Source organism: Brachypodium distachyon, chromosome 4, assembly GCF_000005505.3.
Source record: "Brachypodium distachyon strain Bd21 chromosome 4, Brachypodium_distachyon_v3.0, whole genome shotgun sequence".
Classification (NCBI taxonomy): domain Eukaryota; kingdom Viridiplantae; phylum Streptophyta; class Magnoliopsida; order Poales; family Poaceae; genus Brachypodium; species Brachypodium distachyon.
Genome location: NC_016134.3, coordinates 16855003 through 16882920, shown reverse-complemented (window position 1 = coordinate 16882920; position 27918 = coordinate 16855003). Strand labels below are relative to the sequence as shown.

The 27918-nt window shown below is 42.8% G+C and overlaps 2 protein-coding genes and 2 pseudogenes across 4 annotated transcripts; all 4 read left to right on the top strand.

Moving 5' to 3' along the window:
* Positions 1-1121: 1121 nt before the first annotated feature.
* On the top strand, positions 1122-6600 carry LOC100835152. 3 transcript variants are annotated; one of them, XM_024455006.1, is made up of 11 exons: positions 1122-1369; positions 1835-2010; positions 2724-2845; positions 2962-3070; positions 3149-3188; positions 4071-4160; positions 4250-4357; positions 4494-4586; positions 5187-5289; positions 5459-5961; positions 6080-6600. In XM_024455006.1, exons 2-11 carry the CDS (start codon positions 1857-1859, stop codon positions 6327-6329), a joined length of 1572 nt encoding a protein of 523 aa, XP_024310774.1. In that variant the 5' UTR covers positions 1122-1369; positions 1835-1856; the 3' UTR covers positions 6330-6600. The 3 variants fall into 3 exon arrangements, with proteins under 3 accessions (XP_024310774.1, XP_003577442.1, XP_014757255.1); XM_003577394.4 differs by having other exon boundaries at positions 1123-1369; positions 4250-4349; positions 4447-4586; XM_014901769.2 differs by lacking the exons at positions 1122-1369; positions 1835-2010 and having other exon boundaries at positions 2726-2845; positions 2944-3070; positions 4250-4349; positions 4447-4586.
* Positions 6601-8524: 1924 nt separating this feature from the next.
* On the top strand, positions 8525-14485 carry LOC100846128 (receptor kinase-like protein Xa21). Its single transcript, XM_010239328.2, has 4 exons — positions 8525-9193; positions 9713-9976; positions 13073-13649; positions 13986-14485. Exons 1-4 carry the CDS (start codon positions 8525-8527, stop codon positions 14354-14356), a joined length of 1881 nt encoding a protein of 626 aa, XP_010237630.2. The 3' UTR covers positions 14357-14485.
* A 1615-nt stretch (positions 14486-16100) lies between these two features.
* Positions 16101-19333, top strand: LOC100845518 (annotated as a pseudogene).
* A 2465-nt stretch (positions 19334-21798) lies between these two features.
* Positions 21799-27420, top strand: LOC100845216 (annotated as a pseudogene).
* Positions 27421-27918: the final 498 nt, after the last annotated feature.

Below are 27918 nucleotides of genomic sequence, written 5' to 3'. Positions count from 1 at the left end.
TTGACTCTCATACTAGCAACGATTGCTCAGATATGGACAATTAGCTCCCATGCAAAGTGACCGTTTTTGCTCATGTCTAGAACCTTCCACTCAACCGCAAACCTTTTATGTATGTCCGGCTATAACTTTTGTTAATGTTTTGGCAAATTTGTCTTTTATGCTGGCAACTTTTCTTCCAAAGCTCGCAATTTTTAATGTGTGCAACAATTTTAGATTGGATTTAGATAATAAAAAAACAAGAACTAACAGATTTTAGCAACTTTGTAAGAAGTAAAATTGCGACCGAGAACAAACACGCGAGCCCGTATCCCCTTCATCTTCCTTTTCCTTGGGCTGCAGCCCACATCTCTCTCCTCCTTCTTTTCTTTCCTTCTTGGGCCGCACCTCCCCCTCCTGGCCTATGAAGTGGAGGACCCATCTACACGGCCCAAGCGGTCGTCTTCCTTGTTGGCTTCGACCTCCATAGCTCCTGCATGCCCGTTCTTGAGCTCTTCTTCAATTCTCTCGCTCCCATCTATTTCTCCTCAAATTAATGTGTGGGAATTATCTCCTTTCACCCCACGGACCGATTCTGGCGTTTAGCTCTTTGTTTAATCTCCTTGATTCTCCCCAATTTCTAACGGAAAGCTGCGAGGAGAGGGAGGAAGAGGAGGAGGTAGGCCGTGGCGGGTGCGAGTAGGAGGAGGGACCGTGGCTGCTGTGAGGAGGAGGAGGCCCGTGCGCTCTCTGTCGGTGCCCGTCTCCTCGCGCCGCGGCCTCCTCCTCCTCCTAGCCGCCGCGTCCTGTCGGTTCCCCTCAACCCCAGCGCAGGCAAGAAGAAACATGGATGGGCACGAGAGGGGGTTGCGGTTTGGGAGCTAAAGGAGCAGCAGAGGGAGGAGGGGAGGGAGGAAGCAGATGAGGTTGGATGGGGGCGACGGGAAGGAAGGGAAAGCATGACATGGCACCTGGTCGGGAGCACACGGGCCGTTCGCTCCATCCAACGACGCGTAGGAGCGTGCGTCCGTTCGTCACAAAAAGTGCAGCTGCATCAATTAGCACTTTGTTTAAATTTAATGCAACGAGAAACGCACCCCTGGGTGCACTTCGCCGTGTGCGCCCTACAAAATCCGTTCTCACCGGTGGAAAATAGTCTCGTCGTCGTCTGCCAAAAAGAAGGAAAAAAAGAGGTTCTCTCCGCCTCGTAACTCCGGCAGCTGGGCCGCACGGACCCTCCAACGAGGCAACAACTAGGAGGAGAGTCCCCCCCTTCCATTCTCCCTCCTCTCTTGTCTCCTGCTACTTCTCCTCGGCCTCCACCGATCGTCCTCGTCGGTCGCCACCGCCGCCAGCATCTTCAGCTCCGCCATCCCCGGGATCTCCGCATAAGGTAAGCGTCAAGGCTTGACGGATTTGTCTCCATCTGCGTGCTATCCTCGGCGGAGATTCTCCGTTTCTTGGGTGTTGCTGCGTTCTGCATCTGAAACAGTGGTTCTTTGGTTTCGGCCTTGGATTGGACTTTTTCTTTCTTTCTTTTATCTGGTGGCGTTGTACAAAGGGAAAGTTCAGAGAAGTCGTTTGGCAAAAAGGAGCTGGATTCCATCGGGATAAACCCCGGCGGGCCTTTTCTGCTTTAATGGAGATGGAGCCTCCACTTTCATGAAAATCTATGCTTGCTTACTTGCCGCCTTTAAGCCATTTTCACATCTTTTATCCTTTCTTACTTGACGCCTCTAAATCTGAAAGACTTTTCTTGGGGATCATCTGTCTTTGATCGGTCAGGTTTTGGAGAATTATGCCTTTTTTTTGTAATTTTTAGTTAAAGCTCTCGTCTTTGTGGTGTTGGGGGAGGCAGGCAGGCTTAGTGGAGAAGCTTCATGGTAGCGCCCATGGACAAGAGGAAGGGGATTCTGGAGCTGCGAGACCGCCTGGACAAGACGCTGGCATCGCCTGATCTCACCGACGAGGGTTCTTTGCAATCTCTCGTGAAGAAGCAGATTCTGCAGTCGTCTCTGCCTGGCTCTGATGATGGTATGTATTTAATTTTACTTCCTGACTCCTGTGTGGTCATTTTTCGGTAGCTAGCTTATTAATGTAGTCTGGTCATAACTGTAACTAGTGTTTCTCTAGGTTGTATGCCATGAAGAAAGGTGTGAGATTTTAGTGTTTTTATATGTAAACATTCCCTAGTGATATTGACCTGCCGTATGTGTACTTAAATTGCTGATGGAAGCTTCAAAATCTGGTGAAATTTTATGGGTTTAATCTGTAAGATTCCCTAGTGACATCGACATGCCATATGTGTAATCAAACTGCTTGATGATCTATTGTTAGGATTGAGTCTTGCCAGGTCAACTGTAGTGCATGCTTCTGCTATGTTCTTGGGGACATGCATGTGCTCTGAGTCTCTAGGTGGTTGTAGTTAGGGAATACGAGTTGGTATTCTCATTAATTATGTACTTCCCCAATGGTCGATGAGACGATGACAACACTTGGCATGTCAAGAGATAGGTTGTTGCCTATCAAAATCTAGTGCGTACTCTTGAGTGAGAAACAGCAAAGAGAATTGCCAAGATGCTTGAGTTTTCGCCTAGTGCGTTTGACTGCAGAGAGAGGAGCTGCGGCACTGTGGCTCCAACCTCTGTAGTTGTTACTCGTTGTAGAGCTTGGATGTCTCATTTATAGGGGCCTACCTGCTTATATGTCTATTCTGTATTTTTCAATTTTGGTTTTGTTGACTTTAGGCACTATCGATGTTATTGCTGAAGCACGAACCAAAGAAGTCTCAAATTTTCTCGAAATGCTCAATACTTCAGTAAATGAACTGCCTTTAAAGATCGATGGGGCACAACACAAGGAGTGGAAGGTATGCATCAAACTGAAATTGTTAACACATTTATGAAAAATGCTCTGCACAGTGTAAACTAATATATATCTATTTTGCATCATTGTATAATTTTGTAGTTACTTTAAATTTTGTAGGTAAAGCAGGATACAGACCAATTACGGGTGATGTATCGTGAGGGCCCAGATGGGACACCATTTCACACCCTTCTCGCTGAAGGATTTGCTGATGGACCAATCGATGTTTGTAAGGAATTATAACTCCACCAATGAGTAAAGTACTATAACTTCACATAGTCACTTAAGCACAATGATTTTTGCACAGGTACATGCGTGTCATGGGAATCGGCTCTATACAGAAAATGGTGAGTGTATTATTTTTCTAAAAGATGAGCTCAGTTCTCATTTTGCCACAGAAGATAACTTAAGCATTGTTCTTCTTCACCTCAAATTTCACTTTCTCGCTAACTGCACATGATTTTCAGTGTTCTTTTTGACTTAACTTTAGTTTTATCTTGTGGGATCAACATAAAAGCCTTTATCTGATTAAATTACCATGAGAAGTTGGGATATGCCATTTAGGAAGTAAGGGTGTGTTTGGTTGGTGCCCTATGCGGCCCTACCAAACATTGGCTTGCCAATTTTTTGATCAAGAATTCCTCTACCCTCATTTTGCCAATTATTTGGTAAGAATCTGTGACAGAGATTGGTGAGCCATCATTGGCAGCCAAAATTTTGGCAATAAAAAAAAAGCCAAGAGACCAAGAGAAACCATAGGCTGCCAAATTTTTGGCATGGCTTGTCTGGGCACCAGCCAAACACACCCTAAACCATTTATATTGAAAATTAGGGACTTACCCGGTTGGAATGTCTGTTGAAAATACCGTCTGAAAACATGGTGCGCAAATTTTTAAAATCTATACTCATGTAATTTTCAAGTTGAAGTTCAATGTGCTTTATGAGGCACTCAAAAGAATATCGACTAGGAATAGTGAACTTAATGTTTTGATAACATTCATTTTTTTCTTTTTTGTATTTCGAAAATGGAATCGTCTTGAAGTTGAAAATTTTCATGGATGTTTAATACATTCTTATCTAGTAGACCAGTTATTTTGAGATTTTTGAAAAGTTATCCTGTGCTTTTCAAATGGTGTACTTTAAGACTAAAGTCAACTGGAACCAAATAAAACAAAAACTTTCAAAAGAATATGTTCTCTCATGAATTTAATGAGATTGCTTTTCTCCAGGTTTCCACAATACAATCTGCCAACTTTTAAAATTGCTCAGTCAGGTTGCTTGAAAAAGATTCGAGTTGGTGAAGAAATTTCTTTGATCAGGTTAGCCGAAGACTATTCCTTCTTTTCTTACAGTATCTCCCTTTTATAGCTGTTGTAGCTAATATGTTTATTCACTATTTGGAAGAAAGGGTGAAGGTTCCATGGCCGGTTTCAGAGAGAGAAGCTCTTCTACACTACTTTGTATTTGAGTACCTTAAAGAAGATCTTGTCATCGTAATCATGAAAACTGTGCGTAGGTTGATATTTTATTTTGTGAATTTCCATCTACAGCCTTGATAGTCTGTGACCTAGTTTATTAATTTACTGCTTATTCATTTCCTTGAAGATATCTGATTTGGAGAATATAAATCTGGAAACACATGGATTCACTAGGGATGGAATTCCTGAAGCCGGTGACACGATTCGGATGGATGTAGTTGGAGGCTTTGTGTTGCAGAGGATTACCAAGGAAAAAAGCTTTTTCAGGTGAAGCTCTGATGCTATTTTGTATTCTCAGTTGATAATTGATATAGAGCACTTTATTTCATCTTTAGACATTCCCTGCGCGTCTGAAATTGCATCTGCACTTTTCCCCCACAAAATCCATCGATACAGTGAATCTTTCAAAAGAGTGTATGTGTGGATGATTATTGTGATAGAAAACATGGGAGTTCTGTGGAATTTGTGTACATCATGGTATCCTTATTATTTTATGTAGATAGAGGTATACTCTTATAAAGCCACCCGTTAGTACATGAAGATACCATACTTGCACACAGATTGCACTTTCCAAAAACTATGTTGTGCACTATTTTATTAGCCTGCGTGGAGTATCAGCAATACAATTAGCATCATGCTCTGAAATTATTATGTGCTGTTCTATAAAACTCCTGTTCCCTTTATTGCTGAGGGTTACAAGTAGACTCTAATACAAACTATCATTAGACAACAACTTAACTCTTATTGCACCCTAATACAGTAATATTACTATAATTTTCTAATCAAATACTTTTTTATACCAGTATTTAATAATGATCAGCTTCACTGAATATGCTTGTGCTCTTTTTAACCAAATTGCTCATTCAGGGCAGTAGCTAATATGGACATTAAGCTTGACTTTGTTCCACCCTGGTTGATCAATTTTATATCAAGGCAGCTGATTGGCAGTGGGCATAAGCTGTATCAAAAGGTTAGTGGTTTACCTTAACAATTCACACATTTCAACTATGTTGTTTACATGGATTTTTTTGTAACACAATCATGGCATCAGAGAAATGATGAGTGATACATACTCTATAATCAGGATAGTCTGAAATACAGTTTTACCAGTTAAACAATTGGTATTGTCTTATCTGCAGGCAGTCAGTACTGTGGCCACTTGTGATGAGGACTACAAGAAAGCTTTACGAGCACCACTGTATGCAAGAATACGTGAGTACCAGTGTCCTGCTGACAAGGTGAAGGTGGCTCCCATTGAGAAAAATACTAATGAAGTGCACCCTGAGAATCATACTGTACATAATCCTCTGGCGATTACTAATCTCGCACCAAGCAGTGAGATTGTTGAAGAGGAGAGTGAACAGAACACATCCCTCACGACCATCTTTTCTAACCAGCCAGCTGAGCACGAGCATCAAGTTGAAGATAAACCTTTTATTAGTCCTGAGGTAGAGCAGGCTTTGGGCATACTAGACAATGCTATCGCGATTCTCCAAAGCAACAAAACTGGAAACATTGGCGCGCTCCAAAAGTTCCTTGGTTATGCTGCATCTTCAGAAGGCAGTGCCGCTGGTTTGAGAATTTCTAAAACTGACAATCTCCCAAACGGGTATCTTGTTACCACACCACCTCAAGATTCAAGGTATCCATCTGTAGATATTAACTTCTTGTGTATTACATTTGCATTTCAGTTGATGTTGCAGTTGCTACATTATCAGCAAAACATGGACATATTAGTAATTCATGTCTTCCTTGTGCAGAGAGACCCGGCATGCTTATTCCTTGCCCAAGGAGGAAGCTGCTTTCGACAATGATTCTCCTAAAAACACAACCGCCTCCGCCGTAGCAAACACGAAATCCATGACATTGAGGAGCACAATAAAGGTGCATGAAGAAGAGAGCCTAAATACCAATCGCCTCCGTCAGAACGGTTTCCACATTGAGAAAGGGCCTAAGAGAGGAAGGAAGGCCAAGAGGTGGCTTTGCTGCTTAACCCCTAGCACCATATGATGATGAGAGACCATCTTAGGGAGCTCTCGTAGTTAACCCTGATTTTTGGATACACATCAGAAAAAAGACGAGCTATACAAAAATAGTGGTTCGTCGAAAAAATGTGGATCAAATGGCAAGTCCAGAGGCAGCTTGGAATAGTTAGAGAGAGTAGATCATGCCTTTTGATAAATGTATAGTAATTGTATTGTTGTAACAATATGTAAAACGTTGTCTTCTATGAGTGACATAAATTTACATATTTGATCAGTTTGGTGGTGTTTGCTATCAATGGGCCTTTGAAGTTGCATTCCAAGTTTACAACCATCTTGTTGACATTAATCCCAGGCAAACTGCCTGTATGGTGCCCATGCTTGACCGGGTAAGTTTGCCAGCAGTTCGTTTCCCGTTTATAACATTGTAAAATAGCTTCGCTAGCTGTAGCCAGGACCTCGCCGCGATACGCGAAGCCATGCGATCTGTGATTTCAACCTTGGTTTCCCCTTTTTTTTATTGTTAGATAACAGATACCGAAGTTATGGAGATTTGCAGAACTAGTATTGTACACCCCTTGGAACTTACTGTAAATTTAGGACTGCATCAACCATAAGTAATCTAATTTATCCAAATTGTTTGATGTCACGTGGCATGATGCTGAAAACACGGTGTCGACACATGGAGATATTTACTGTCACCGGAAAGAGGGCCACGGATAACAAACTCAGACAAGGATTGAGCCTCGGCGACCGCGAGTACGTTGAGCTAGCTTTGCGTGGTGGAATGATGGATGTCGTTGACATGCGGCTGTCTTTGGACATTCATAATCCTCTCCAAACTGTGAATGCTGCTTCAAACAAGAGAATGATTGATTGCCTTGCTTCACTGCTTAGGCTGGGAAGTTGCTGCTCTCAGGAATTACCAGATATCAGTTATAGTCAATCGATAGAGAATCCGTATCGGTCGTCGATATCAGTTATAGTTGGTTGTTGTTAGGGGGTGCTTAGGACCAGATAGGAAATATCCAGTGAAAATTTCCATCTGGTGAAAACCTGAAAACTCTCGCTGTGACCCATTGGACCGAGAATATAGGGCTCAGATCAAATGTGGGATTGAAACCAGTGACTTAAACGTACATTTGTGTAAAACCCCCTGCCTTTACATTGCTTTTACCGAAAACTAGGTTATCCTCAAGCCACGTACACTGCCAATCCCCCAGCCCCACTCGTTTGAATCCCCACCGGCGCGAACCGGTGAATCCCGCGACGGGCTGACGATGACCACCTGCACCGACCTTCCCCAAGCAACGGCTACCACCTGCGGATCCCTTCCCCAAGAAAGCGGTGGTGCGGAGCCCGCGTGCGGCGGCGGCGACCTGTCAAATTGACGGATTTGCGCGACGGCGGCTGATGAAGCGGCACCTCGCGAGGGTGAGGCAGCAGCCACGGTGGTGCCCCCATGGCTCGGCGATAGTGAAGCTGACGTGCTGTCTGATTGTTGTTTTCTGAACATGTGTTTACTGAACATGTGTATGCTGAAGCTAGAGCTCTTGTTTTGCTCTACTGGGATGCTTTGCTGTGCACTGAATCCATTTAGATGTACTGATTTGTAAGCGGAATTTGTAATTGCAGATTGGTTTAGCCGAGCCAATGTTCAATGTGACTGTACAAAGGATTCCTGAACGAATGTGAATGTATAAAGAATATTTGTTGTTTCCTGAATTTTCCTGATTTCTGTTTAGCGGAATCAATGGCTAGCCGAATGTACAAAAAACATTTTTTGTTCAGCAGAATCGATGTGACATGAGCGCTTGGACATGTTGGAGCTTCCTTCCTCGTTGCAATCAAGGGTCCGGAAAATCAAATCACATCTAAGCAAATAAGAAAACAACCATGTCAACAACCCTTTTCCACCAGGCGACGCCAAGGAACAGGAGGTGGAGACAACTGCCCAAGAGACGGAAACGCTTACCGGCCTGACTTGCTAGCCAAGATTGGGTCCAGTGAGACCATGTAATAGCTCTTTACATTCTGTTGGACCGACCGGCTTGTAATTTTGGCTTGGAACGGAAGAACAATGAACTGGATAGTTGTGCTCTAGAGTAGAATTCCCCTTAACCTGAGGCCAGATCTTACATCTGGTATCAGAGCCTCCTCGATCTGGACCTTCCCGGGCACCCCCACTTCACCCGCTTCGCCGCAGGACGGCGCGCAGCGGTCATGGACAAGCTTACGGCCGCCGAGAAGGCCGTGTACGATTTGCTCAAGGTCGAAATCTCCGGCCACTTCGTCCAGAAGTTGAAGGAGCAACAAGACAACATCCTCAAGGCGGTGACCACCCTGGTGACCGACGCAACTCAGAAGATCAACTCCGCCGCCAACCGGATCGAGACTTTGCGTACCCATTTTAGTGCCGATATTGGTGATTTGCGCCTGGATCTGGACAAGCTTGCCGGCCTGGACGATTCGCCGCCTCGCAAGCCTCCTCCAGCTTCGTCTCAGGGCAAGGATGGGGAAAAGCTACCCCTGTCCTCTACTCCTTATCATCTCCACAATGGTCTTATTCGCAAAAAGGGGCGTATTTGGCTTGCTGCTACTCCTGCTCTCCAATTGAAGATCATTCAAGCTTTCCATGCTAGTCCAGTTGGGAGTCATTCCGACCTGCCTGTCACTTATCAACGCCTTAAACACTTATTCTCTTGGACTGGTCTGAAGCAGCAGGTTAAGCAATTTGTTCAGACCTGTGACGTCTGTCAGCGTGCTAAACCTGAACGCACACTCTATCCTGGTAAGTTACAGCCTCTTCCTATTCCTACTGGTGCTTGGGAGCTTATTACCATGGACTTCATCAAAGGTTTGCCTTCTTCTCATGGGTACAATTGCATTCTGGTGATTGTGGATAAATTCTCTAAGTATAGCCATTTCATTCTTGTAAGACATCCTTATACTGCTAAACGCATCGCTGAGGTTTTTCTGGATCACTACTATCGTTTGCATGGTATGCCTACAACCATTGTGTCTGACCGAGATCCTATTTTTACAAGACTTTTTTGGCAAGAATTTTTTCGCCATCTTGGTACTGATTTGAAGCTTAGTTCTGCTTATCATCCCCAAACTGACGGGCAATCCGAGCGAGTGAATCAATCTGTTGAGTGCTATTTACGCTGCTTCATTTCTGCTCATCTATCTCAGTGGTCTAAGTGGTTATCCTTGTGTGAGTATTGGTACAACACCAATTGGCATGCTTCTCTGGGTAAAACACCCTTTGAAGTCGTTTATGGCCAGCAGCCTCGTTCCTTTGGTCTTACTCCTGTGGATACTATTGCTTCCCCTGATCTGGCTCGTTGGTTGGAGAATCGCACAGTCCTTCTAGCTTCTGTTCGTCAACATTTGCTGTGTGCCCAACAGCGTATGACTCATCAGGCTGATAAGAAGCGTCAGGAGCATCAATTTCAGATTGGTGACAGTGTTTATCTGAAACTTCAACCTTATGTTCAGCCTTCAGTTGCACCTCGGGCTAACCATAAGCTTCTCTTCAAATATTATGGGCCCTTCTTGGTTGAAGAACTCATTGGCCATGTGGCTTATCGTTTGCAGTTGCCAGTTGGGAGTTGGATTCATCCCGTGTTTCATGTTTCCCAACTGAAAGCTGCTCTTCGTCCTACTGATCAGGTAACACCAATGCTTCCCACTGTTGATGATCTGCTTCAGTTTCCTGTGCGGGTACTGCGTCGCCGTGTGCGTTCGCGTGGTGCTTCTTCTCTTCCTCAGGTGCTGGTTCAATGGAGCAATTCACCGAAGGAATGCAGCACTTGGGAAGATTTGCTCGATCTCCATCAACGCTTTCCATTCGCTCTAGCTCGGGGTCAAGCTGGGTCTCAAGGAGGGGGGGATGTCAGCAACCCTTCTCCACCAGGCGACGCCAAGGAACAGGAGGTGGAGACAACTGGGCCGGCACCGCGGCCCAAGAGATGGAAACGCTTACCGGCCTGGCTTGCTAGCCAAGATTGGGTCCAGTGAGACCATGTAATAGCTCTTTACATTCTGTTGGACCGACCGGCTTGTAATTTTGGCTTGGAACGGAAGAACAATGAACTGGATAGATGTGAGGGTGGATGGGAGGAACGGCTATCGCCAACAAATTCGTGTGCTCTAGAGTAGAATTCTCCTTAACCTGAGGCCAGATCTTATAAACCATTGCAGTTATCAATTTGAATCAATGAATTCCAGTGCGTAGCTGTGTACTGCTGGTTGCTGCTAGGAGGCAGGTGCACGGAAGGGGGCAGAGCCGCAGAGATCCGCTGACGGTGTTTCTTAGGACGAGCGGCAGTGAAGTGTGTTCTGAAGGGCGGTCACTCCCGAACGTGGCCGTAGGAGGTCCGGGTATGCCTGAACATAGACGGCAGAGGGCAGGAAAACATGAGCGTTGGACACGCGCCGTCTGAGGGCGCAACGTTGTGGGGGTTGTCGGAGAGGTAGGCGGCAGAGGGCCAGCGTCGGTGATTGGAGGCAGACGTAGCTCCATGGTCGATTAGAACGGATTGGAGAAGACGAATCATTTTCCAGCTGCCTAATCGTTACCGAGTTTCTACGTAAAAGGAGGTGGTTTTGCGCAAGTGTACGTTTAAGTGGCTGATTTCAATCCCACCTTCGATCTGAGCCATACATTCCCGATCCAACGGTTCACAGCGAGAGTTTTCAGGTTTTCACCAGATGAGAGTTTTCACTGGATATTTCCCCTACTTGCAGACCGGAGACAAGGATTTGATACTCAGCGGCATGTTAAGATGCACACAAGGTAAAAAAAAGAAAAGAAAGCAAAAAATCACAAACGTCCATAGAACATGACGTATACCGATTAATAAATTTGAACTTCTAGGTTAGAGTAAATTGATAAATCCACATGTGTTGAAGTACTGGTCACTATAGCTGGCCAACGGGCCGGGCTTTTTGAAAAAGCCCGCGAGCCCGCCATGCCAAGCCCGTTACGTGCTCGGCCCGGCATGATTATAAACGGGCCGTGCCGGCCCGTGACCCGTCTTGGGCCATGCCTGGGCCTCAGCCTCGAGCCCGCGGGCCGGCACGGCACGGCCCACGAGAGGGAAATCAGGACACACAAAATATTTGCGGAGCCCGCCATGTGATGTTTTGTGACTAATACTAGTGTGCGGGCTTTTTGTATATTTGGTCGGAAAAAATTAACTGGGCTGCAACTGGACCGCTGCCAACGGTGAGGCCCACCGTGCTAAACGGGCCTGGGCCGGCCCGACCGGGCTCGTGTGCCGTGCCTTGGCTGGGGTTAAGATGGAACGGGCCGGTACGACACGGCCCGTTTATAGGTGGGCCTCACGGGCCTGGGCCGTGCCGGGCCGGGCCTGCCCGTTGGCCAGCTATACTGGTCACCCGGAAGGTGGGACCCGCTTTCCAGTGGCCTCTCCCATTTCCTTGTTCATGCTTCCCCTATTCCTTACTTCGCCGCAAAAAGGCGTGGTGGTGGCGATGGCACGGCCGCGGCGACGTGGCCGAACCGGCGGCGCGTAGGGGGGTGGGGGGAGAGAAAAGGTGTTGGCATGGAGGCTCCGTATGCCGCAGTTGATGAGGGGAGCCTTATGGACTGAGAGGATAAATCCGCTGGATTTGGCCGTTCACGCGAAGAAGAAGATTTGCATCCATGGTAATTTCTGGGCCACTGTCTTTTAGTGCAGCCCTGCCGTGCATTGTATACCTCTCTATCTTTCCGATAACTACTCGCTACTGCGAGGCCAAGATTTGGAATTTTAGTGCCGCATCGTTTTGTGCTCTGAAACAAACTACTCCTGCTCCTAGAAAATTTGGGATTCAGTTATGTTAGGACGATGTAATACATACTGTTTATGTGTTTCAGTTGAATCTGATGTCGATCTAGTTATGCGAGCACCAGGTGACATATGGAGTTGTTTCGCACCAGGTGACAATCTCGCTCGCAAAATAAAATAAAATAAAATAAAAAGTTTGACAATCTTAATATCTTATAAGCTGACAAAGATTGACCATCCAATTGTGAGAACGTTAAGGTAGAGACCTAGTCACAACCTAGCATGACAGTTGACAGTGATCTCATCAGAAATAGAAAAACCATTACAATGACCAGATCAACATAACATCATCTGTCAAAGGCTGGCAAGATGACTAGAGAGTAGCGACTGATGCCTTACTGACTTTGGCACGACAAGATCAACATAACATCATCTGTCAAAGGCCGGCAAGATGACCAACGATGACTTGCTTACTTTCATATGGCTCGCTACTTCGCTAGTAGTACAGTAAGCAAGCCCCTGATTACAGTATCTAACAAAGAGAAGTCAGAGAAAGGAGAACTCGTTAACATATACATATATTCTTTATCTTTTCTCTTATAAAGATTTGAGTTTGTGGGGGTCCATTTACCCTCATCAAGATTATGTCTTGAGTTGCCATGCTTTTACATGATATATTATTTGTTTTGCACAAAGTTAATGAATACGCAGAAACGTTTGAGCTTATGCAATAAAAATAATCCGTAGCAATGCACCAGTATTTAGCTAGTATGTAAACTATCTAGTCCAAACTAGGCTTTATTTTCATTAACCAATGGTTCAACATTTTCCAAAACATGTAAATATACTTTTTTATTTCCTGATTGTATTGGAGTTCAGTAAGTTCACAGATTACTAAAATGGATAGTAAAGATCTCTCCAGCAACATCCGTGCAAGGCCACCCATTGATCTCGTATTCACAGTTGGTAAAAGCGACATGGTTTCTTGACAAGCAACTTGTTGGGTTCTGGATCATTTGGGTCTGTATACAAAGGAGAGTTAACTCAACCAGGTGAAAGTGCAAGTTTTGTTGCTGTGAAGGTATTGAAACTTCAAAATCCCATGGCACTCAAGAGTTTTACTGCTGAATGTGAAGCACTGCGAAATATACGGCATCGGAATCTCGTCAAGATAATTACAGTTTGCTCAAGCATTGATACTAGCGGGAACGATTTCAGAGCAATTGTATATGAATTCATGCCGAATGGTACCTTAGAAGGTTGGCTACATGCTGACAAAGATGACCAAGCAGAGCAGAGGCATTTGGATCTCCTTGAAAGAGTGACCATACTACTCGACGTGGCTTATGCATTGGACTATCTTCATAACCAAGGCCCTGCACCTATTGCACATTGTGATGTTAAGTCAAGCAATGTGCTTTTAGATGTTGATATGGTAGCCCATGTTGGAGATTTTGGACTTGCTAGGATTTTTATTGATGGAAGCTCATACCCACAGCAGTCGACGAGCTCAATGGGATTTAGAGGGACAATTGGTTATGCTGCATCAGGTTAGCCTAATACTTGATATTTTTCTTGTTTTTTGTATTGCTACTTTGTTTAGTTATCTAAGAAGACATACCCTGTTCTAGAACATCATGGGGGATTTGTGCAAGACATAAAAAAAAATTATGCCTTTATTTCTGTCCGGTTGTCTAAAATCATACTCACTCCGTCCAACAAAAGATGTCTCAAATTTGTCAAAATTTGGATGTATCTAGACATGACTCAGTGTATTGATGCATTCAAATTTATTCAAAGTTGAGACATCCTTTGTTGGACGGAGGAAGTACATGTTATTTGTAAATATGCACATTAATGCACTTCATAATTGTTTAATGCAACAGAGTATGGCGCTGGAAACATGGTATCAACGAATGGAGATATTTTCAGTTATGGAATTCTAGTTTTGGAAACAGTAACTGGGAAAAGGCCCACTGATAGTGGATCCAGACAAGGATTATCCCTTCGTGAATATGTTGAGCTGAGTCTAGATGACAGAACGTCAGAGGTTATTGACTTGCGGCTTTCATTGGACCTCGAGAATGCACTTCAGACCACGGATGATTCTCCTTACAGAAAGAAGATCGATTGCAGTGCTTCACTGCTTAGACTTGGTATATCTTGCTCTCAGGAAATTCCATCGAGTAGAATGTCAACTGGAGATATCATCAAGGAACTGCATTCCATCAAAGTGTCTCTCTTATCCATACCATGAAGTTATGTTGGAAAGATTTATGTGCGGTGATTTTCTGTTCATGGATATTGTTGAACCTCTTTGCGAATAGTCTTGTTCTGATTTCTGCAGTGTCGACACTTTCTGAGCGGCCGTTTAATGTATGATATCTGTTGTACTTAAAAAGCCACCTGTGTGTTGAATAATGCATCAATAGTTTACCAGCGTCCCTTTGTTTGTGTTTACCAGCATATCTTTGTTTGTGGTTGTCTTCATGCCAATAATACATCTGTATATTGCAGACATTTTTGTGTATAAACTTTCCTTGATTTAAGAGCTGTTTGGTGATGTTCATCCAGGAAAGTCAGCAACAATCTAGCTGACACCAGATCAAGTTTCTTAGAAACAGTAGTTTTCTTAGCAAGCTGCTTCAGAAAGTCTTTTTTTGTGTGATTTGACTCCAAGCAGCTTCAGGATTAAAAAGTTAAACTGAAGTCCACAAGCTCCTAAAGAGTTCTTGAGTACTTCTAAGCTTCTGCCTGGAAAGCGGGAGTTTACATGAATCAGTTAGGAATAAGAGAAAGTGTATATTGTTCATCTATATTATTGTGGTTTTAGATTTCATCAGTTGATGGCTTTTATCTTGTAATGTTGATGCAGTCCCTTCACTGTAGTCAGTAGTCACTGAAAACTGTTGGAACATGTCAGTGGTCATTTCCATGAATTGCTTTCCACAAATAGGGAATGCTGCCACTGTGGCTGGAAGACGGCGACAGCCAGCACGATTGCTGCCACCTGCATGAGGGAGTAATGGCAGCATCAGTGAGGTGGACCCCACAAGGCGGCAACGTGCAGGGATGAGTTTTCAGGGTTCTTCGTCATGAACTACCCAGAAAAAAGGATGCATCAAACAGATCAAAGGGTACGCTAAGCACTTAAATTCTGAGCCTTACTACTCCTTCACTTAACACTCCTTCACTTAACAGTTCACATCCTTTCTGTGAACTGATCATTGCTGCCATGCTAAGATTGGTTTTCTAAAGAATGTCGGCTTTGTTGGTGCTGAATGATATATGCACCTCAACACCTCAACATTCTGGCTTGCAATTTTTTTTCCAATTCCTGAACTCTGAAAATTGCTGCAGCTCAAAATTTCTGGCAAAGGATTGTTGAGCTGAACCTAACTACTTTTTGAGGTTCCATGAAATTTGGGTTAATCATATGGAAAATTACATTTCAAATGTACATGTAGGCCAATTTCCATTCGTGGCAAATCTTTTTTATGTTGACTAATCATGAGGATCTTAAAAGTTAAAACGGACCAAACAATTTGCCTTCTTTTTTAATTGAAGAAAGGAATTCCATTTTTAGCTCGTTTGACAACCCTCCTTTCATTTCATTTGTTAGAAATGAAATCTAATTTTTGATAGGATTTCATTTGGTTGAATTTGAATTATGTGTTCAAAAATCATGTTTGTCTACCACATGGATTTGTAAAGGGAGAGACAATTCTAGAGAAATGATGCCTTTTAGAGAGGATTTTGAAGTTAGTTGTAGTGTGATTTCATGAAATTGCAAATTGAATTCAGAGGCCTCATTGAATTCACGTAACCAATTCCGTGCAACAAAACCATATAATTTGAATAATTGTTGGTCAAAGTGTGGCACAAATTCAATAGGAGTCTTATAAACCCAAACGGAGGGAATAGTATCTAGAATTCAAAATGAATTCTACAATTCTAGCCCCAAATGACACTCACTGTTGTCCTTCTGTTCCATAGCTCCAATGTCTTCTAGGAGAAGCAATGGCACAGCCGACGAGCTTGTGCTCCTCTCCTTCAAGTCGATGCTGTCAAGTCCACCAGGAGGTTTGCTGGGCTCATGGAGCACCTCAAGCCACTACAGCAGCTGGCCAGGAGTTGTTTGCAGCCGCCGGCAAGGCAACCCGGGAGGGTGGTGTCGCTGCTCGTGGACTCCTTCAACCTGTCAGGACACATCTCACCATTCTTAGGCAACCTTTCCTTCCTGAAGAATCTTAGCCTCGGCAACAACCGCCTTGTCGGGCAGATACCTCCGGAGCTCGGCCGCCTCGTCAGGCTCCAGGTGCTGAACCTGAGCACAAACTCTCTCCAAGGAAGCATTCCTGCAACCATGAGAGGATGCACCAATCTCACAGCGCTTGACTTGAGCAAGAACCAGCTCCATGGCGAGATACCAGCCGAGGTAGGCACCTTGAAGAACCTTCTAAGTTTGGGACTTCGAAAGAATGATTTGTCTGGAGAGATCCCTCTATCTCTGGCAGACTTACTATCCATTGAATACTTGTCTCTGAGCAACAACAGGTTGTCCGGTGAGATACCATCTGCTCTTGGCAATCTCTCCGGCCTGTGGCATCTTGACCTTGGGGGCAACATGCTGTCAGGTGCCATCCCTGCATCTTTGGGACGGTTGCCCAGTTTATCTCGGCTCATCTTAAGATATAACAATTCAAGCGGCTTGATCCCCGCTTCTATTTGGAACATTTCCTCTCTAACAGCATTCTCCGTCCAGCAAAATATGCTTAGTGGAACTATACCACCTGATGCATTCAATAATCTCCCCCGCCTCCAGTACATAGCAATGGATAACAATAAGTTCCACCGCTATATCCCCACCTCACTGGATAATGCTTCTGATGTGTCTACAGTTCAGCTTAGTTTCAACTTTTTTAGTGGCGTTGTTCCTCCGGAGCTTGGAAGCTTGAGAAATCTCAACTGGCTGTAGCTCTCGAACAATCTGCTTCAAGCAAAAGGGCCCAAAGATTGGGAATTCTTGTCTGCATTGGCAAATTGCTCCCAGTTACAAACTTTGGACCTATGCGCTAACAAGTTTGGAGGAGTCCTTCCTGATTCATTTTCCAATCTTTCCAGTTTGCTAACGTTTCTCTCCCTTTCAGTTAATGCAATTTCGGGGAGCATACCCCTACCTATTGATATAGGTAAACTCGTCAACCTACAGTATCTCGACATTAGCAATAACAATTTCACTGGAACTCTTCCATTTTCCTTCACTAGGCTACAGAATCTGCAATCTTTCTCTGCATTTAGCAACAAAATCAGTGGGTCAATCCCATTGACCATAGGAAATCTTACAGAACTAAATTACTTTGATCTGGACGAAATGCGTTTAGCGGTAGCATACCAAGCACACTTGGCAACATGACAAATTTGTTGGCACTGGGACTTTCGTCTAATAAATTTACAGGCCAAGTTCCTAAAGAAATATTCAACATCCCCACACTCTCTGAAATTTTGGAGTTATCCAATAATAACCTGGAGGGATCACTACCACAAGAAATTGGGAATCTAAAAAACCTTGTAGAGTTCCATGCATATTCTAATAATTTATCAGGTGAAATCCCTAGCACCCTTGGTGAGTGTCAACTTCTCAGAAATCTTTACCTCCAAAACAACATTTTAACTGGTAGAATTCCCTCATTCCTGAGTCAACTGAAAGGTCTAGAAAATCTTGATCTCTCAACCAACAATTTGTCCGGCAAAATTCCCAAGTTCCTTGGTAACATTAGCATGCTGTATTACCTAAATCTGTCATTCAATGCCTTTGTTGGGGAAGTACCAAATTTTGGTGTTTTTGCCAGTGCTACCGCGATCTCGATTCAGGTAACAACAAACTTTGTGGTGGCATACCAGATTTACACTTGCCTCCATGTTCTTCACAAGTAGCAAGAGAAGATCTCTACTGATTCCTACTGTTGTTCCTCTTGTTGCAACAGTAGTCATCTTTTCACTGATCTGCATATTTCTTTCTCAACGCGGAAGGACAACAAAACTTCCTTCAACAACATCCATGCAAGGCCACCCATTCATCTCTTATCCACAGTTAGTGAGAGCAACAGATAGTTTCTCTACAGCAAATATGTTGGGTTCTGGAGCATTTGGGACCATATTCAAAGGAAATATAGGAGCCCAAGCTTGTGAAAGTACAAGTGTTGTTGCCGTCGAAGTACTAAAACTTTAAACTCCTGTCAAATTTCATTGCCGAATGCGAAACACTGAGAAACCTACGGCACCAAAATCTTGTCAAGATACTCACAGCTTGCTCAAGCATTGATAGCAGAGGGAATGATTTCAATGCAATTGTGTTTGACTTCATGCCTAATGGTACTTTAGAAGGCTGGCTGCATCCTGACACAAATGACCAACCAGACAAGCACTTAAATCTCCTCGAGAGAGTTACTATACTGCTTGATGTGGCTAATGCGTTGGATTACCTACATTGCCCGGTTTTACATTGTGATCTCAAACCAAGCAATGTGCTCTTAGATGCTGAGTTGGTGGGCCATGTTGGAGACTTTGGACTTGCAAAGATTCTTGTTGAGACAAGCTCATATTTCCAACAGCCAAAACGAGCTCAATGGGATTTAGAGGGACAATGGGTTATGCACCCCCAGGTTAGCCCATTGTGTTTTCTTGTTTTACCTTTATTGTTTCTTTGTGCTGTTATCTAATGCATACAGCTAATTAAAGAAGCTTCTGAAAAGTTGCAGAAGCGATCTGCTCTACTAGTTGAAGTCGAAGTAGCCTTTATATATAATGTTACGACTTTAATCGCTAGGTGATACAGAAATTCTAACTTTTCGCAGATGTTCTTATGCAACAGAATACGGTGCTGGAAACGTGGTATCGGCTTATGGAGATATCTATAGTTCTGGAATTCTTGTGTTAGAAACGGTAACTGCGAAGAGGCCCACTGATAGCGAATTCATAGGAGGATTGAACATCCGCCAGTATGTTGAGCTGGGTCTTGGTGGTAGTGTGATGGATGTCATTGACAACCAGCTGTCTTTGAACCTCGAAAATGAGCTTCAGACTGCAGATGATTATTCGTACAAACTGAAGACTGATTGCCTGATTTCTCAGACTTGGCTTGTCTTGCTCTCAGGAAATGCCATCTAGTAGGATGGCAACAAGAGATATAATCAAGGAACTGCATGCCATCAAAGAAACTCTTCACTTGTAAGGAATCTATAATGCAATGAATCATGATTTTGTATGTTCATGATGAAATGTCCATAAGGTCCTTGTAAAGGCCTCGAATTTATTCCCAGCGTGAAGTTTCCCAATTCCAACCCATTTGCGTTGCATGGTTAATGCATGATGATGGAATGGTCCTGCTCATGACTGTTTGTTGTGGTTGTAAAATATTTTTTGACCATGCAGAATGGGGTGCAATAAGTAATTTTGTTGAATACTACTCCCTCTGATCCTAAATTCTTGACTCAAATTTGCCCAAATATGAATGTACCTATGCTTAAAAGTGTCTAGATACATGTAATATTTTGACAACAATTTAGGATCGGAAGTAGTATTTAAATACCTGTGTGTTGCTAAGAATAAATAAATTATACTGCTTGCTATAGATAAATTACACTATAAAACTGCTGTCACAATTCGGTAGTAATAAACAATACTCCCTCCGTCCAACAAAAGATGTCTTAACTTTGATTAAATTTGTATGTATGTGGACCAGTGGCGGAGGCACAACCCAGCCAGCCTGGGCCTTGGGCCCCCCTAAGATTTGGCGTTTTTAGTAAGCCCCTGTATAATCTTTGCAATTTCATTCTATAAGCTTCACATTTGTATGCGTTGGCCCCCTCTAATAAATCATTCCTTCTATTCTGGCCCTTTCTATATTTTTTTCCTGCCTCCGCCCCTGATGTAGACATGACTTAGTGTATAGATGCATTCAAATTTAATCAAAGTTGAAACATCCTTTGTTGGACGGAGGGAGTATCACCTTGCAGGAGAAGGAAGTGAGCTTTTTTCTTTTTTCTATGATATGCATGAGGAGGTGAGGATGTGATGGATCACCGCCACCGATTGTGATAGACCTCATCAGTTATCTACCCCAATTGTCTTGCTGTAATGAAAAACCTGAATTAGGGATCCCAAAAATTTCCAATCTTGTACTCCCTCGGTCCCGAATTAACTGACGGAGGGAGTATTTCTGTTCCATTTTACTCGGAATGATTGTAAATTTACACTCCATTTTGACCCTCAGTCCATGGTGTTTGCTCTAAATCGATCCGTTTCTCTGCATATCGCAGTGGTTAATTTAAGCCTTTTGTTGGAGTTGGGTAGGAAGGGATGGCGGCAGAGGTGTGAGGGGCTCTGATCCAAATATTCTTTCCGTTCCGTATTAAGTGACTTTCTATTATATGTATCTAGATGTTTTTTAGGCATAGATCCATCCATATTTAAACAAATTTGAGTCACTTAATATGAGACGGAGGGAGTAGAAATTTGAATCGTATCTCTCCGGCAAAGATTTCGAGCAAACAGAGTTGAGTAAAGTGACTCGTGTCCCAACTGTTGAACATAAATTACATCTTCATGCAAAGCTCATCCAAGCGACACATTGAAGAAAACAGAAATACATAATGACCAAAGAGCACTGGAAAACCAGAACAGAGGCATGTCCAACACTAGTTATGCATTTTTCCTGTGACAACTGACAGAGTACATTGTGAACCAACACTGACTTTTCTGATTTATGCACCATATCAGAACTGAACATGTGAACTGTTCATACCAAAGCCACCGTCAGAATACATAAAGCATAACAATGTCGGTATTTAGTTGATTAACCTGAATGCCATGCATATATACAACAACATCATTTTCAAAATGCTTGAATGAATATTGGAGAAATTGATAATGTAATTTTAAGGCAGAAGCATGCCAATCACACGCAAACTTTGTAGTGTTTGGGAAGCAACACTCGCATTGGTATAGACAATTTTATCTTTTTTTTAAACAACCCTCTGACTCGTAGGCGACTGAAGCACGGGACCTGACTGTGAGCAACCTACTACATCGTGACTTGCATTACTTGTGTTCTCCGACATTGTATCGACACGCTCTTCCAAGGTTGCTCTTTTATCTTTTGCAGACACTTTAAGTAACACTATGTTGTAATGTAGGATTCGAACAGAACACCCTAAACATATATTTTATCACCACGTTAACATGCATAAATAAATGTATTTCATGGTTTCTACTCTAAAACAAAGATGCCGCCGGCCATTGAATGATTTGTCAATACGCCGTGCTTAAATGCGTGTATAAACACATGACTCTCTCTTATAATCTTTTGTATTTTAAATAGGAGATCCCCACTAGCTATCCCTTTTTTCTTTTTAGGAGGGGACAAGGAGTTTTCTCTGTGTACCACATCATTTTGTCACATATTTCTTTTCTTACGTTTTATTGGGTTTTAAACATAAAACAAGAACACTTTCACATAATGTTCTAATTAATTTTAGTTAATTTTAGACATATATGAAGTAAAGAATATATTAATTTCGTTATATAATTTTAATTTTGAATACTCCTTGATTGAACTTAATTTCACTCGTGTTAACACTGGAAAATTCCCACGACAACAGACGGGCCACTATCTAGTTGAAAAGAATGGCCCTACCCGAGCAGCGGATCCGCTTGTCAGTCACCGAATTTCTCTGCTCCCTTTCCCCCTCTCCTCGCTTCGCCCTAGTAACTGTGGCGCGATGCCACGGCCGGAGGAGCGGCAGCGCGTAGGGAAGGCGGCCGGGGAGGCGGGGATCGTCGCGGACGCTTATGCCACTTCAAATCTCCTGACGGCGAGTCTTTCGGGAAGGAGAAGATGAGTCGCTGGATCTCGCAGTCCTGGGCCAAAAACAGAAGAAGGTTTGCATCGATGGTAAGCGCTAGATCCCTGAGGTTCCCCACTTTCTTTCGTTGCAGTGCCCTCAATTATTCTCCTACTGCGGTGCAAAGATTATTTCTAGTAATGGTGCTGCATCCTTGAGAACTTCGAGACCACAGCTGTAAAAATGGACCACGTACATACCGAATTTGGGATTCTTCTGAATAATCTATGACTGTGTCAGTTTAGAAAAATCAAATATTAAACTGACGGTCGTTGTGGGATTTTAGGAGCCAACTATTGAATGTTTTCTGCTGTTGACCAGCTTATTATGCGAGGGTCAGGTGTCATTTGGGTGGGAGGGGTTATGTTTTCTGCTGTTGTAAAATTATTCATCTGGTAATTATGACTAGCACAGTAACCCTGTGTTGCTATAAACTTAAAAAAAATACGTACACTGCATAATTAAAGAGAATGTTGTACTATCATCTATTATCTTGGGTCATATACTCCGTTTTTGTTCTCATTTCGCTGATTCGTGCCAAATCAACAAGTGATGTGTTTGAAGGTGTGACTGGTAAGCAACATATCCTTTCTCCAGGACCTGGACCTGATCAGCAACAACCACCTCGCTGGTCAACCATCATTACTATCTATTTGTACAAACTTTTTTTGCGGTGAAGTATCATACAATTTCTGCAACTCAGAGAATTTAAAGTTTGCTAAAATGCTAAGATCTGGGCAAAAGAATGTTAAATCAAGCTCTTAATATAATATTCAAGGTGTTCTTGAATTCTTTGCTTTCAGAAATTTGGGATCGATGAACCTGACTATTAACTAGCCTCACTTGAGATCATGTTGATGATAATCATAGGCTTACCTGACCACTAATATGATTCACCGCCCATCTTTTAAGCCGAGAAGGGTCGGTGATCTAACCATGAGGGTCGAGTAAAAAGTAGTGCTGGTACATGAACCAATTAATATCTAACTAGTGCAAAAATCCTGTACTGTAAATGAGAATAACAGCCTTTACGAGTCATTATCAGTCTCTGCTGTCCCATAAATTATACATTAGAGCTAGACCAACAAACACCATCTGCCGATGGCTGGCATGTAGTATTGTTCTATGACATTCTTTAACTTTAGTATAGGTTTTGCCCACTCCCATCTGGATACCAACCCTTCTATTTTTTATAAGTAGTTTGATTGTTTCTGTTGTCCCATATATTGTATCATATCAGAAGCACAAGCTAGATTAACAAGGCATCATTTTCTTTAAGCCGGCAAGAGGACTAGCAAACAAAACAGACCTGCTGACTTTGAGATAGCTCGCTGCTTCTAAGTAGGGTAAGCAAGATCCTGAAAAATACCAAGTCCTATAAAGGAGAACATAGTAATATTGCAATAAGTATCTGGTACAAAGTGAGCTTTCTGCTTCTGGTCAGAACCTGCAGTTCATTGCTTTCTAACTCTATGACCTTTTGTCTTTGGTGTTTGATATGTGTACAACTTTGCCAAATGATGGATAGATACTATATGAATGAATATACAATAGAAGAATATGTTCTTTTTATGTTTGCTATTCTCGTTATCGATACACAATATGTTGCTGCTTGCCGTTTTCCCCTGAACTTATTATCTTAGTTATCATATTCCAAGTAGGTTTACAGTATTGTGGTCGGATGATGGACAGTGTCAACCTTCATATCTCTATTTATACAATCCGATCGCACTAAACTCATTGGGACCAAAGGACAAGCAGTCTTCAACTTGTGCATGCACGCTCTTCCCTGATGGAGGGTGCAATAACATTTTTCTGCTTCTTGCTCTTTTTCCTCTGCTTTCACGCTCTGGTGTCCCAAGGGAGCAGCAATGTGACGATGAACGATGAGCTCTCACTCCTCTCCTTCAAGTCTATGTTGTCCACAGGCTCATCTGAGGGCTTGATGGCCTCATGGAACTCCTCCAGCCACCACTGCAGCTGGCCCGGAGTCGTCTGTGGCAGCCTTCGACACCCCGAGAGGGTTGTCATGCTGCGCTTGAGGTCTGCTAACCTGGCTGGACCTGTCTCTCCATTCTTGGGCAACCTATCCTTTCTCCGGGAGCTGGACCTCGGCAATAACCACCTCACAGGTCAGATACCCCCGGAGCTCGGACTTCTTGCCAAGCTCCAGGTGCTGAACCTGAGTCTCAACTCTCTCCAAGGAAGCATTCCTGCTGATCTTGGTGGATGCACCAACATCACCATGCTTGACTTAAGCGGTAACAAGCTCCAAGGTGAGATCCCAACCCAAATAGGTGCCAGCTTGAAGAATCTTTTCAGATTGAACCTTGGTGAAAATGTTCTGTCTGGACAGATCCCTGGATCGCTGGCAGAATTGCCAGTGATCGGGTTCTTGTCTCTCCGATTAAACAAATTTTCTGGTGAGATCCCACAGGCTCTTGGTAACCTCTCGAGCCTACGCTTTCTCGGTCTTGGTGGTAATACACTATCAGGAGCTATCCCATCATCTTTGGGAATGTTTTACCGTTTATCTTTCCTCATCTTAGGATCTAATAGTTTAACTGGTGTGATCCCTGCTTCTATTTGGAACATTTCCTCTCTAATAATGTTCTCCATTGGAGACAATAAGCTAAGGGGAATAATACCTCCCAATGCATTTAGTACTCTTCCCAATCTCAAGAGGTTATTCATGGAATTCAACCAATTCGATGGACACATCCCATCTTCAATAGCTAATTCTTCTGGCATGTCACTACTTCAGCTCAGTGCTAACATTTTCAGCGGTATTTTTCCTCCAGAAATTGGAAGGTTGAGAAATCTCTCTCGACTAGATTTCGCGGTAAATTTACTTGAAGCCAAAGAGCCCAAAGACTTAGATTTCATAACTGCATTAACAAATTGCTCCCAGTTACAAGTTTTAGCATTGGGTTTCAACAAGTTTGAGGGGGTTCTCCCTAGTTCACTTTGCAATTTCTCCACTTCGTTATGGTTTCTCTACCTTGGCCACACCAAAATGTCAGGAAGCATCCCTAAAGATATAGGTAATATCATTAACTTACAAAGTCTCTATCTCAATAACAACTTACTCACAGGAACTCTTCCCTCTTCCTTGAATCAGCTTAAAAACTTGTGCACCTTCATCGTGGATGAAAATAAAATACACGGACCAATTCCATGGACCATAGGAAATCTTACTGAATTAAATTACTTTTCCCTCCGGAAAAATGCCTTCAGCGGTAGATTACCAATCACATTTGGGAACCTGACACAGTTAAATGCCCTAGATCTTTCAAGCAATAACTTCACAGGATCAATACCTAGTGGATTATTCAACATCCCAACACTATCAAGAATTTTTGATCTATCCCATAATAACTTAGAGGGATCAATACAACAAGAAATAGGGAACCTGAAAAATCTGGTAGAATTTCATGCAGAATCAAATAAATTTTCAGGTGAAATCCCTCCCACCCTTGGTGAATGTCAACTTCTTCAGAGTCTCTACCTCCAAAACAACATTTTAACTGGGATAATTCCCTCACTTCTCAATCAACTCAAAGGTCTAGAAAATCTTGACCTCTCAAGAAACAATTTGTCAGGCCAGATTCCCATGTTCCTTGGGAACATTAGCATGCTCTATCACCTAAACCTTTCATTCAATAGCTTTGTTGGGGAAGTTCCGAACTTTGGCATGTTTGCGAATGCTACTGCAATTTCAATCCAAGGCAATGCCCAACTTTGTGGTGGCATACGTGATCTACATTTGCCTCCATGTTCTTCGCAAGTACGGAAGAAAAGATCTCTAGTGATTCCTATTGTTGTTCCTCTTTCTGCAGCAATAGTTATCCTTTCATTGCTCTGCGTATTTCTTTGTTGGCGCAAAAGCACAACAGAAATTTATTCCACGACGTCCATGCAAGGTCACCCATTGATCTCGTATCCACAGTTAGTGAGAGCAACAGATGGTTTCTCGGCAAAAAATCTGTTGGGTTCTGGAGCATTTGGGACAGTATTCAAAGGAAATATAGGAGCCCAAGCTGGTCAAAGTACAAGCCTTGCTGCTGTTAAGGTCCTAAAACTTCAAACTCCTGGTGGGCTGAAGGGTTTCATTACTGAATGTGAAGCACTCCGAAACCTATGGCACCGAAATCTCGTAAAGATAATTACAGCCTGCTCAAGCATTGACAACAAAGGGAATGAGTTCAAAGCAATTGTTTATAGCTTCATGCCAAATGGTTGTTTAGAAGGCTGGCTGCATCCTGACACAAATGACCAACTAGCCAAGCACTTACGTATTTTGCAGAGGGTCACTATACTCCTTGATGTGGCTGATGCATTGGATTACTACATTGCCATGGGCATGCACCAGTTTTACATTGTGATCTGAAACCAAGCAATGTGCTCTTAGATGCTGAGATGGTGGCCCATGTTGGAGACTTCGGACTTGCTAAGATTCTTGTTGAGACAAACTCATATTTCCAACAGTCAACGAGCTCAATGGGATTTAGGGGGACAATTGGTTACGCACCCCCAGGTTAGCCCATTGTGTTTCCTTGTTTTTCCTTTATTGTTGCTATGTGCTTTTTCAAATAATGTGAATAGCTAGCAGAAAAACTTCAGAAGCAATCTGTTCTAATTGAAGTTGCCTTTATTGTATGACTTTGCCATAATGTTTTGAATGCTAGATGCTATCGACTTTCTAACTTTTCGCAAATGTTCTTATGCAACAGAATATGGTGCTGGAAACATGGTATCGACCTATGGAGATATCTACAGTTATGGAATTCTTGTGTTAGAAATGGTAACTGCGAAGAGGCCCACTGATAGCGAATTCATAGGAGGATTGAGCATCCGTCAGTATGTTAAGCTGGGTCTTGGTGGTAGAGTGATGGATGTCATTGACACCCAGCTGTCTTTGAACCTAAAAAATGAGCTTCAGACTACAGATGATTATTCATACAAACTGAAGATTGATTGCCTGATTTCTCTGCTTAGACTTGGGCTGTCTTGCTCTCAGGAAATGCCATCGAGTAGGATGGCAACAGGACATATAATCAAGGAACTGCATGCCATAAAAGAAATTCTTCACTCGTAAGGAATCTAGAATCTGATGAAGCATGATTTTGTACGTTTACGTTAAAATATCCTTGAGGTCCTCATAAATGTCTGGAGTTTAATCCTGGGGTGAAGTTTCCCAGTTTCATCCCATTTGCATTGCATGGCTAATGGATTCTGGTGGAATGGATATTACTGTGTCTTTTTTGTGAATGTAAAATATGTTTTGACCATGCAGAACGTATTGAATATGATATTTTGGTGTTCTACGGAAGTAGACCTTATCATTTATTTACACCAACTGTCTTCTTGTAATGAACAAAAATTCTGAAATAGGGAGCCCCAAAAATTCTATTCTTGTTTCTCTGTTCCATTTTCACCTGAAGGATCCATAAGTTTGCTCTAAATCGACTTGTATATTGCAGTGTTTATATTTTATATCCAAAATTCTTCTTATTAAACCTTTTGCTAGAGTTGGGAAGGTGGGGACGGTGGCGCAGGATCAAGGTGAGCTGTGTCTTAGGAGCCTCCGTTACAAAATTCTCCCTCCCTTTATTTGTCCAAAGTCAAACTTTTTAAAGTCTAATAAAGTTTACAGAAAATATGTTAATATCTGTAATATCAAAATAAATACATTATACTACTAATTTAGAGTTGTATATGTTGATAGATTTGTCTATAAACTTTTGACTTAGGAAAAGTTATAACATCCTGTAAACTATCTCTCACAATTTTCTACTTGGGTACTCATACAAGCTGTCATCGCAAAGTTATTACAACACCTTTGTTTTGCTCTTTTTTCTTTCCCAAAATGGAAGTTCTATTGATCTCAATGCCATAAAGCCATAGAGCATCA